Consider the following 12,743-nt stretch of genomic DNA (forward strand, 5'->3'; position numbering starts at 1 on the left):
CTAGTGATATCCTCTTTCATTCTTGATATTGGTAAGTTGTGTTCCTTTCTCTCATTCTTTTTTTTAATCATTGTTACTAGAAGCCTATCAATTTTATTGATATTTTCAAAGAACCAGCTCTTGGGTTGAGTGATTTTATTTATTTTTTTCCTATTGCCCTTCTTTGTTTTCAGTGTCATTGATTTCTCTTCTTTATTATTTCCTTCCCTTTGCTTACTTTTGGTTTATTTTTCTCTTTTTGGTTATTATGAATAATGTTCCTCGGATACGAACATTCATATACAAATTTTTGCTTGAACATGATTTTAAATTATTTTGGGTATATTCCTAGGAGTGGAATTGCTGGATCATGTGGTAATTTTATGTTTAACTTCTTGAGGAATCGCCAAACTGTTTTCTCCAGTGGTTGCCTTATTTTACATTCCTATCAGCAAATGTATGGGGGTTCTGATTTCTTACCAACATTTGCTATTTTCTGTTTTTTAGATGGGGTTGTGGGTGTGATGTTGTATCTTATTGTGGTTTTGATTTGCATTTCCTAATGACTAATGACATGGATCATCTTTTCATGTGCTTATTTGGTCATTGCATGACTTCTTTGGAGAAATGTTTGTTCAAGTGTTTTTGCCCATCTAAAAAATTGGGTTGTTATTGTTGAGTTACAGGAATTCTTTATGTATTCTGGACACTAGACCCTTATCAGATATATGATTTGCAAATATTTTTCACTGTGTGGATTGTCTTGTTCACTCTCCTTCTGATAGTGTCCTTTAATACACAAGAGCTTTTAATTTTGATGAAGTCCAATTTATCTATTTTTTCTTTTGTGCTTGTGTTTTTGGTGTTTAAGAAACCATTGACAAATCAAGGTCATGAAGATTTACCCTTATGCTTTCTTCTGTAGGTTTCATAGATTTTGCTCTTACATTTAGGCCTTTGATCCATTTTGAGTTAATTTGGATATGATATGAGGCAATCAGCCAATTTTATTCTTCTGCATGTGAATACTCAGTTGTCTCAGCACCATTTGTTGAAGAGACTATTTTCCCCCCATTGAGTGGTCTTGGTACCTTTGTGAAAATTAATTGACACACATGTGAAGGTTTATTTCTGGATTCCCAGTTGTATTCCATTGGTCTGTATGTCTAGCATTATGCCAGTACCATACTGTTTTGGTTACTATATCTTTGTAATAAGTTTTAAAATGGGAACGTTTTGTTCTTTATTTTCAAGGTTGTTTTGGCTGTTCGGAGTTTCTTGCATTCCATATGAATTTCAGGATCAGCTTCTCCATTTTGGCAAAAAAAGACCATTGGGCGTTTTGAAGAGATTACATTGAATCTGTAGATCAGTTTATGGAGTATTGCCATTTTAACAACATTAAGTCTTCCAATCCATGAATATGGGAAGTTTTTATGTTTATTAGGTCTTCTTTGATTTCTTTCAACAGTATTTTGTAGTTTTCTGTTTTGCATCACATTGGTTAAATTTATTCCTAAGTATTTATTCTTTTTAATGCTCTTATAAATGGAATTGTTTTTTAATTTCCTCTTCTTTTGGCTTTTTTTGAAGTTTATTTTTAATATATTTACTCCTGGAATGTAGAAATACAGTTGATTTTTTTTTTCTATATTGACTTTGTATCCAGTGACTCTAAATTTATTTATTTGATGGTTTATAGATTACTTTAGATTTTCTTTGTAACAACCATGTTTTGTTAGTCTGGTTCAATTAGGAGACAGAACCACTCAGTGATTTAAACAAGGGAAGTGTAATATGAAGAATTAATAAACTATTAAAGAAGAATAATTATAAGATATGTAGAGAGCTCTACAGGGTTCTCTAGGGCTGAGGGACAGTCTTAGAAGGGGCCCCCACCCCAAGGCTAAGACCTTAGTTGTACAAGATATACTTACAGCTCACTAGGTAGCAGAGAACATCACAGGGTTGCTTGGGCCAGAGCTGGTCCACAGTTACCAGGCAAGCAGGATGCAACCCTTCAGGGCATAGGCAAGTATTGGGTAAATAGAGAGAGTCAGGGCACTGCTGCAGGCAGGAGGCCTTGAGCCTACAGTGTCTATTTTGGGGGGGCTACAGGAAGGTGTTTACTAGGCTGGGCTGGGACTGTGAGGTTGCTGAAGGATCATTCTAGGCACATGGGCATAGATTTCCTCACATTTACACTGCCGACTATGTAGCAGCCCCAACCAACAAGAGAAGCCCCCTTCATCCTGCAGTATTTCTCCAACACTCTATTGAGAAAGTTTAAAATCATGCTCACTGTAAAGAAGAAATGGTGAAAGGAATCCCATCCATTATCACAGAGCATGTGTTGAAGGGTGAGTTTGGAACTGAGAGATACAAATTTGGTAACTGGAGCACATGTCATCTGTGAATAATGACAGTTTCTTTCCAGTTCAAATACCTTTTATTTCTTCTTTCTTTCTTTCTTTTTTTTTTTTTCTCCTGACAAAGCAAGAGACGTTATTAGGAAGGGGCTCCCGGGTAGAGAACAGCAGGGTAAGGGAACCCAGGAAAACTGCTCTCTGTAGTTCTTTCCTTCTAATCCTTTACCTTTTATTTCTTCTTGATGCCCTAGCGAGGACCTCCAATACAGTGTTTAATAGGGTGGTGATAACAGGTACTTTTTGCCTCATCTTTGATCTCAGGGGACGCTTTCAGTCATTTACTACAAAGTATGAGGTTTGCTGTGGTTTGATGTATATGCTTTCTATAGGATTGAGGAAATTCCCTTCTTAGTCTGTTAAGAGTTTTCATAATAAATGGGTGTTGGATTTCATCAAATACTTTTATTGCCTCTGTTGAATAGATTGTGTGATTTCCCGCCCTTTTTCTGTGAATGCCATTAATTGCATTAACTGATTTTTCAAATGTTAACCAGCATTGTATCCTTGGAACAAAACTTTATTTGGTGTGGTATATTATTCTTTTTTATATTGTTCTGGATTAATTTACTAATTTGGGATATGATTTTTACATCTATGGTCATGAAATGTGATTTTCCTTTCTTATATAGTCCCTGTTGGGTTTTGTTATAAAAATTATGCTGGTTTTGTGAGGTGTGAGGTGAGTTGAGAAAGTTTCCTTTTTTGGGGAAGAGTTTGTATATAATTGCTGTAACTTCTTCCTTAAACGTTTGATAAATTTTTTCTAGTGAAACCGTCTTGGCTTGGAGTTTTTTTGGGGGGATAGTTTCTAATGGTGGCTTAAATTTCTTCATAAATGTTGATAGAAAACTAGATTTTATATTTTTTCTTTTATGATTTTTGGTAAATTGTGATCTTTTTCCAAGGAATTAGGTCATTTCATCCTAACACGTCGAATTTATTATAGTATCCTCATTATATTTATAGTAATTTTCTGTCCTTCATTCCTGATATTGGTAATTTGTGGGTTTTTTCCTCTTTTACTTGTTATTGCCTTTTTTCTACTTTCTCTAGGTTTGATTGGCCATTCTTTTTCCAGCTTCTTGAGATGGAGCTTACCATTGATTGTTTTTCAGGCTTTCTTATTTTCTGACATATGCATATCAGGTTATAAATTTCCTCTGAGTATAGCTTTTGCTGACATTTTATTTATTGTCTTTACTACTTAATTCTATATGTAGATTATACATATATGTATAAACATTAAAATGTAATACACATGGTATATAATTATATACAATTTAAATTTCAGTTATGATTTCCTTTGTTGATTATGGGTTATTTAGAAGTTTTTTTGTCTAATTTCCAAACAGCCAAACAGTTGGGGATTTTCTAGGGTTCTTTTTGTAATTGATATCTACCTTAATTCCATTTTAGTCATAGAACAGTCTGGTTTTAGTACTAAGAAGTTTTTTGTGGCTTATTTTAGGACTTACAATATGGCCAGTTTTGGTAAAGATTCCATGTGTATGTTAAATAGGTTCCACTCATTGTTGGGTGCCATGATTATAAATATGTTGTTTAGGTCAAGTTTGTAATTGACTTGTTTAGATTTTCTGTATTCTCATAGAATTTTTGTCTCACTCTTCTTATTGAGAGAAGTGTATCAAACTTACTCTGATTGTGGATTTGTGTATTTCCCCTTTTACTTATGTTTTTTATTAAAATAATTTAAATCTGTGTTAAGTGGTACATACATGTTTAGATTTACTTTTTAGTCGTGGTGAATTGATTCTTTTATTTTGTCTTTAAGAAATGACCTTCTTTATCTCTGGGAACACTCCTTATCAAAGTGTAGTCTTGTTTTCGGTTGGTTCTTTCATTGTTTATTTGCCATCTTTTTAGTTTTAATCTACCTCTGTCCTTATATTGAAAAACGTGTCTTTGTAAATGGCATAGGGTTTTTTTGTTTTGTTTTGTTTTTATTTGTACCTAGTCCAACAACCTTACTCTTTTACATAGTCTTTAGGCCATTTATATATAATGCAATTAGTGATGTACTTGGGTTAATATCTACTGTCTTATTACTTGATTTCAATTTTTCCAAACTGTTTTGCATTCTTTTTTCTCTCCTATCTTGACTTCTTTTGTATTATTCTATTTCTCTCTTTATTACCTTGTTAGTTGTGCATTCTTTTATTGCTTACCCTAGAAATTATATGTACCCTTGACTTATAATATTCTAGTAAAATAATAACTTTGATCACTCTCCCATTAGTGTTCCTCTGACCCCCATCTTTATCATTTTATTACACATATTAATTTACATGTATTTTGTATGTATTTTAAGACATTATTTTTGTTTGTTTTTTTAAACTTTTCATATTTTTGTCTCTGCATAGGGTTTTTTAAAAATTTTATTTATTTATTTATTTATTTTTGGCTGTGTTGGGTCTTTGTTGCTGCACGCGGGCTTTCTCTAGTTGCGGTGTGCAGGGACCATTCTTCGTTGCAGTGCATGGGCTTCTCATTGCAATGTGCGGGCTTCTCATTGCAGTGGCTTCTCTTGTTGCAGAGCACGGGTTCTAGGTGCACGGGCTTCAGTAGTTGTGGCTTGCAGGCTCTAGAGCGCAGGCTCAGTAGTTGTGGCGCATGGGCTTAGTTGCTCCGCGGCATGTGGGATCTTCCTGGGCCAGGGCTCGGACCCATGTCCCCTACATTGGCAGGCGGATTCTTAACCACTGCGCCACCAGGGAAGCCCCCATTATTTTTTGTTTATACAGAGAATATTTATTTATATTTTCCCACATATTCACCTCTTTTGTTGCTTTTAATTCCTTTTGAATTTTCATCTTAGATTATTTTTCTTTTGTCTTCTAGTACAGGTTTGCTAGTGACTAGTTTTCTCAGTTTTTTGTCTGTCTGAAAATGTCTTTACTTTGCTTTCACTTATAAAGGGTGTTTTTGCTGGCCGTAGAATTATGGTGAGCAGTTGTTTTCTCTCAGCTCTTTAAGTAAGTCATTCTATTGTTTTATAGTATTCAGAAGTCCAACAACAGTTGTTCTGTTGAAGGTAAGGTGTCTTTTTTTCCACTGGCTGCTTTTAAGAAGTTTTTCTTTGGTTTTCAGCAATTTAAATGAGATATGCTTAGGTGTGTTTTTTTAATTGTATTTATTCTTCTGGGGATTTGCAGAACTTTTTGAATCTGTGGGTTGTTGTCTTTAACCAGTTTTGACAAATCCTTGGCCATCATCTTTTTATATATTGCCTCTTCTCATTCCCTCTTTCCTCTTTTGAGGTTCCAGTTATGCATATTTTAGATTTTTTTCATGTGTTTTACATGTCTGTTATGCTCTTTTCTGTATTTTTTAGTATTTTTTGATCTGTGTGCTTCTGTTTGGATATTTCCTATTGCCTTGTTTTCCATTCTGCCAGTTCTATCTTCTGACATATCTAATAAGTTCTTAATTTCAGCATTTATGTATTTCACTTATAGAATTTCTCTTTGGTTCCTCTTATGATAGATTCCAATTTTCTGGAATTCTTCATCTTTTATTTTCTTGAACATATTTCTTATATACAGTCTTGTCTACTAAGTCCAATAGCTGGGATTACCAAAACACTGTAATTTTTTCTTTTGTTTTTCAGCCATATGGTCCTGTCTCTTGGAATGCCTGGTATTTTTTATTGAGTAGTAGACATTACAAAATATTGGTGAGGTTCTACATGATGTTATATTATTACTCCAGAGAAAGCTCACCCATTCTTCTGCTTAGCAGGTAAATGGGGGCTGATCACCTTAATTCAGTGAGGGACTGAGCTGAGTTGAGGCTGGGTTTCATTTTTCATAGGTCTCTGCCTCCCTGTCATTTGCCCCTGCTACTGAAGTGTAGTCACTCAGGGGCTTCCAGCTGAGAGTGTGGTATGTTCATTTCCCATTTCCCCTGGCAAGACTTGAACCTCTAATTCACGTTTCCTCATACTGATAAAACTTCCAAAATCTCCACTCTGCTTTTCAGAGGCTTTCTTCTTAGCTTCCTAGCCTCCTTCCCTGTGTAGCTTCAGAATTTTCAAATATCTTGAAGGGAAAACTGGCTCTTTGTCAGGCCCAATTCTAGGTACTTCCCCTTTCACCCATCTGTTCCTTTTGTTTCTGATTTTGTCTGTAGTCTTTTTTTTTTTTTTAATTGGAGCATGGTTGATTAACAATGTTGTGTTAGTTTCAGGTGTATAGCAAAGTGATTCAGTTACACATGTACATGTATTATCTCTAGTCTTGCAAGACTACCAGAGCTCTGCTGGTTTCTTGGTTCTCTAGCACCAGCCTAGGCAAAGCTTGATTCTCAGCCTCTTGCCTTATACCCAGATTCAACAGATACCTCCTTGGAAAAGTGGCTGCACTTATCAGGGCACCACTCCATGCTTCCGAGCTCTCTAGATTCTTGGTCTCTCTAGTTCTTTTCCTTCACTACTTCTTTAATAACTTTAAATAGGTATTTTTAAAACTTTCTTTCTTGTATTTTGAAGTTGTTCTTGATGGAAACATTGATTTAACACAAATTATCTCTTCATACTTGGAAGTGATAGTCACATATAGTTTATTGTTATATATCAGTTATCACATCCATTATAGTTAACTTCTTTGACACCAGTTTCTTTAAGAGACTTGGTTTTCTGACTGTGTTGTGTATAGAAGGACTCTGGAAAATGTTTTATATCGATGTAGAAATAAGTTGATTGAGTCTTAATGGAAAGGCCTGGTGGTGAGAACATCTGTTATCAGTTCAAAATCAGCAGTGACTCTGAAACTGTTATATAAACAAGTGGAAAAAATATTTGGTAGTCAAAAGCCCAAATGCACATTTCTTGGGATAACTGATCTATTCCTATGGTTATAATGATGATTTTAGTATGGTTTTATGTTTGGGGCCACTGTTTTTTCTTTTTGTTTCCTTAATATCAGCTTAACATTGTGAGCTCTGTTTACATCATGTGATTTCAGAGTTGAAAGAACTCCATTTTTTTTAAAAAAATTTTTTAATGTAAAAAGAAAAAGAAAATGTAAGACCAAAGTGAGATCTCTTCCCTACCTCCCACCCTCAAAATATGTACTACTGTGTATAACTACTTCTCTTCCTCCCCCACCCTTTCCTTTCACTTCTTGTCCTCTCTCTCCTATTGATACACGTTAATTGAAGAAAATATAGAAATTGAAATACATAAAAAGAAGAAAATTTAAATCTCTTGTAATCCCATCACCAAGCACTAATCACACTTCTGAGCGTTTGACACATATCTTTTGTGGATTTTTCTATGTAAAATGGATCATATTGTTGTTAGTGGTTCTCAGCCAGGCCTTTTCGTTAATATCACCTGTAACAATTAAGATATACGTGTAGATTCTGGGATACACCTCATACTTAACCAAATCAGAATCTCCAGGGATAGGGCTAAGAGGGTTTTGTTGAAAAAAACAAAAACTCCCCTTTAGAAAATTTTAATTGCCTTCAGAAATCTTTTAAAACAGATTTAAAAAAAAAAGAATATTGCCGTATTATATGTAGAAAACTTTAACTTGTATGCAACTCTTTATCTAATGATTTGATTTTAACTTTCTCCTAGCCATTCCACCCTATGGTGAATTTGGATTGTTCTCGGGATTTCCGGCCATTTCTTTGTGCACTCTACGCTCCTATTTGTATGGAATACGGACGTGTCACACTTCCCTGCCGTAGGCTCTGTCAGCGGGCTTACAGTGAGTGTTCGAAGCTCATGGAGATGTTTGGTGTTCCTTGGCCTGAAGATATGGAATGCAGTAGGTGCGAAAATCATAGATTTTCATGGACCATTAGTTATGTTGCAGTATATTTAAAATTATTTGTCTTCTAGTTCATCAGTTTTTAAGAACTTTTTTGAAGTGTGTATATTAGTCATAATTGTGAACAGCAGTTTCATGGCCTCAGAGCTGTTCATTTCCTTAGGAATTTGGAAGCACTAAATGAAAAAGGTGGGAAAAGAAAAACGTTCTGTGAAATTTTTTAAATAATCAAATTAAGAAAAACATAATCAAGATATTGATTGTTGATTTCTCTCCCTTACAGATTTTTTCTGGTTATAAAAGTAATGCCATTTATTAAAAAATTAGAAAATATAGAGAACATAATCGTTTGTTACCTCATTATTAAATATGTTTAATGATTTTAATGGGACTCAAATATCTTTATGATTTAAATGTGTTAATGAATACAGTAGTCCTGTCAGTTCCATTTTTGTCATGTATTAACATACCCAGACCCAGAAAATGTCAGATACTTTTCAAATCACTTCCAATATATAGATTGTAAGCATTTCCTAAAGGTTTGAGGATATTTACCAGACAGTGTTATAGATTTGTACGAGAGAACATTATTATTAGCAATAACATATACAGTAGTAATACTGCATTTCTTATATAATAATGTTGTGCCTTTTGTATTCTTAATGTTTCAAGGATAAAGAATTAGATGAACACTTATATAACTCTTATTACCTAGCTTTGTCCAATCTTAATTTTTTGCAATGTTTGCTTCAGATTTTCTTTTCTTTTTTTTTTTTTTTTTTGGCTGTGCCACATGGCTTTTGGGATCTTAGTTCCCCAACCAGAGATTGAACCCAGGGCCCTGTCAGTGAGAGCACCAAGTCCTAACCACTGGACTGCCAGGGAAGTCCCCAGATTTCTTTTTTTAAGAAATAAAACAATACAGGTAGAGTTGAAGGTTCCTTTCTTAGTACCCATCTTGATTTCATTTCCTCCTTTTCTCCCCAGAGATGAGATAATCATTATGTTGAATTTTTTGTTGATCATTCCTATCTTTGTTTTTATACTCTTACTACATATATACATATCCATAAACAACATTAAATTTTTTTTACATGTATCTGTGTTTATATCTGTAACTCTGGTTCATTCCTCTTAATTGCTATATAATGGCCAATTGTATTACCATCCTATAGTTATTTAGCCATCTCCTACTGATGGTCATTTAAGTTACTTCCAGGTTTTTGCTATTATGGGCAGTGCTGCACAGAACACTTTTTTCTCCTTCATGTTTAAAATTAATTTGTTTATCATATGACAGTAGCCCTTGGAGACAGGTGAAAGGCAGGTGTTGTTACTCTCATTTGACGGATGGAAGAACTTAATAAAACATGTATTAGTTACTTGTAGTCAGTTCACTGGCATTATGGCTTTCTCATATTTGTCTCCTCTATTTCCCACCTATTTAACATACTCTCTTATCTAGCCCCATCAAACCATTCATCCACTTTCTCCCAAAACCTGGTAATATTTATAGTCCCTCTTTCAGAAGTTTGTAAATTTCTTGGTATTTATAACAACAGTTATGAATTACCTGGGCAGGAACCCTATTTTATGTTTTTTGTATCTAACTCCTATTGTTTAGTGGTCTTTTTATTTTAATAGGTTATATACAAGTATAGAAGTGTCATTATGATCTATCTTTGTTTGTTTTGATAGGGTTAAATCTGTTTTATGTCCTCAGTATTGCCTGGGATTGTCTAACTCTTAAATCTTAAATTCTGGCAAACAGATCTTTCATAATCTTTCATTCTTCCACATCTCTCATATCCTTGTTCCTACTGTACCTGTTTTTCAACTTCATGGACACCCCCAGACTTTTGGGTTTTTTTCCCCCCCCTCTCCTAATAGCTCCCTTCTTGATCTTATTTATTTTCTTACTTAGGTTAAGCTTTGTGGTCCATCACATAAAATAATACTCTTGCTAGCAGTTTCAACTCATTCCTTCCACTGTACTTGTTCAGATCTCCAGCTCAACTAATTTCTTACAAATAAATTATGCTGCATATTTAATGATTTAAACCATAGCAACTTTTTTTTTTAACTATCACCCAGATTTCTACCATTGTTTTATTATGTTTGCTTTTCACATTTGTCCATCCCTCTATTGATCCATTAATCTACCTTATTCTTTGTGTGTATTTCAAAGTAAATTAGAGACAACAGTTATTGCCCTCACAAATATTTTATCAGATCTTTCACTAACTAGAATTCAACATTTGTCTACAGTTTTTTCTTTCAGTTTAAAACTTTACAAGGAAATGCACAAATCTAAAGATATCTGAGTTTTGACAAGTGCCTGCACCTGAGTAAGCCAAATCCTCAGAAAGATGTAGAACATCATCATTCCCATTACCTCATGCTCTCATGCTCCTTGCTGGTCAGTCCTTGTCTATACCATCCTCTGGAAGGAACTCTGGAAGGAACATCCTCTGGAAGGATGTTTAACATCCTTCCAAAGTATCAATAATTACTTTGTCTATTCTAGAACTTCATACAAATGGAGTCATACAATATGTACTTGTTGTGTAACTCTTCTTTTGCTCAGGTTGAGATTGCCCTTCTTTGCTCTATTTTCAAGACTCATTAATGTTTTTGTGTTCATCAGTAGTGCTTTTTCTTGCTGAGTAGTCTTCCATTGTATAAATATACTGTATTTTGCTTATCCATTCTCCTATTGATAGACATTTTAAACCATAGCAACTCTATTTGCTCTTTGTCTTTCGTCAGTTTCCAATTTGGTCAACAGGAAAATTTCTGTTCATTCTCCTCAGCACTTATGCCAAATCTATGTCACTCATTTCAAACCCATATTTCACCTTTATTCTGTATTTGACCCTTATTCCTCTCAACCTTAGCCTGTCCTCCTTTCCTGAAAATCCGTTAGGCCATTTTGTGCGAACTGTTGTGGTCTGCTACATCTCAGACCAGTCCTTCTCAATTTCTTTTCTTGCATCCTCTTCCTCTTTCTGGTGTTTCTTAGAGTTCTGTTCCTATTTTTTTTGATTCTGCATGCTTTCCCTGGATAATCCCATCTCACTGATTTTAGTTCTTATTCATATGCTGATGGCTCCTAAATCTAAATCTGTAGCCTTGGCATCTTTCTGCTAAATTCCAAATCTGCATATCCAGCGGCCATTGGTAACCTGAATTTGTCTCAAATACCTCAATTTTAACATGTCTAAAATTGATTTTACTCCTTGCTCATTTTTTTATTCCTGGAAGGCATAGTCCTCCTTCATTGACCTAAGCTCCCACATCCAGTCAGTTATAAATTCTGTTGCTTTTATCTAAATAATTTCATAGCTGTTTCATTCTCACTGCCTTACCTGGTTTTAGTTATGGCTCAACTGATATCTCTGCTCTCATTTTTGCCCAGCTCAAGTGTCTTCCACACTCCTTCTAGTCATCTTTCTAATTACTTGGGTGAGGGCTATATGAATATTTATTCAACTATATGAGGGCTATATGATAAATGTATTCAATTTATCATCAATTCAGTAAATATTAATTGGATGTGTTCTGTGTGCTAGACACTATTGTAGATAGTGAAGGTGAGTAGTGAACAAAACGTAGTCTCTGTTCTTATGGAGCTAAAATTCTAGTTGTGGTGGTAGTGGTAGGAGATAAATAAATAGATAATGTCAGATGATAATGAATGCTAATAAGAAAGAATAGAGTTAGGTGATAGTGATACAATATGGGGAAGCAGAAGGACTCTATTTTCTATGAGGAAGTCCTTTTTAATAAGGAGGCAGTGGGACAGGAATCTGAATGAAATGAGAGAACAGATTATATAGATATCTAGGGAAGAACAGTCCAGGCAGAAGAAGCAGAGCAACAAGTGCAAAGGCTGTGAAGTGGAAGCATGCTGGTATATTCACAGGACAGCAAAGAGGCTGGAGCCAAGTTGAGTAAGGGAGAAGGGAAGGAAATAAGATCAGAAAAGGACTGGGGGTGGGTCTTTAGAGCTCTCTTAAGGAATTTGGATTTGACTGAGTGAGAAGGGAAGCCATTAGAGGATTTTGAGCAGAAGAGACATGATCATGAACACAGGAGTGGCATGTCTTTAAAGGATCACTCTGGCTCTTGTGTGGAGATGGAGATAAACTGGAAGCCACTCCAGAAGTCCAGGGATGAGGTACTAATGGCTCAGACTGGGTGGCCGCAGTAGAGGAAATGGAAAGTGGTCAGATTCTGGATACATCGCAAAGTAGAATGACAGGAAGTGCTGGTAGGTTGTGAGGTGGATATGAGGGAGAAGGGATTTCAAGGAGGACCCTAAGGTTTTTGGCCTGAGCAACTAGAAGAATGGGATTACCATTTGTGGAAATGGAGAAACTAAGGAGTGGAAATCAAGAGTTTGGTTTTGGGAAGGTTAAAGAGTGAGGGGTGTGTATATGGTGAATTGGCAGTTGGATATACAGATACAGCCATTGATACATTTATATCAATGTTTATACATACATACATACATACACACACATGCACATATATT

The 12,743-nt window shown here is 35.0% G+C and overlaps 1 protein-coding gene across 1 annotated transcript in view; it reads left to right on the plus strand.

Moving 5' to 3' along the window:
* The window catches only part of FZD3 (frizzled class receptor 3), a 94,605-nt gene that overhangs the window by 25,257 nt on the left and 56,605 nt on the right, over positions 1 to 12,743 (plus strand). Inside the window, exon 3 of the mRNA XM_061199461.1 lies at positions 8,011 to 8,207. Coding sequence (XP_061055444.1) covers positions 8,011 to 8,207 — 197 coding nt within the window. The remainder of the gene's footprint in view (positions 1 to 8,010; positions 8,208 to 12,743) is intronic.

This window comes from Eubalaena glacialis, chromosome 9 (assembly GCF_028564815.1).
Source record: "Eubalaena glacialis isolate mEubGla1 chromosome 9, mEubGla1.1.hap2.+ XY, whole genome shotgun sequence".
Taxonomy (NCBI): Eukaryota; Metazoa; Chordata; class Mammalia; order Artiodactyla; family Balaenidae; genus Eubalaena; species Eubalaena glacialis.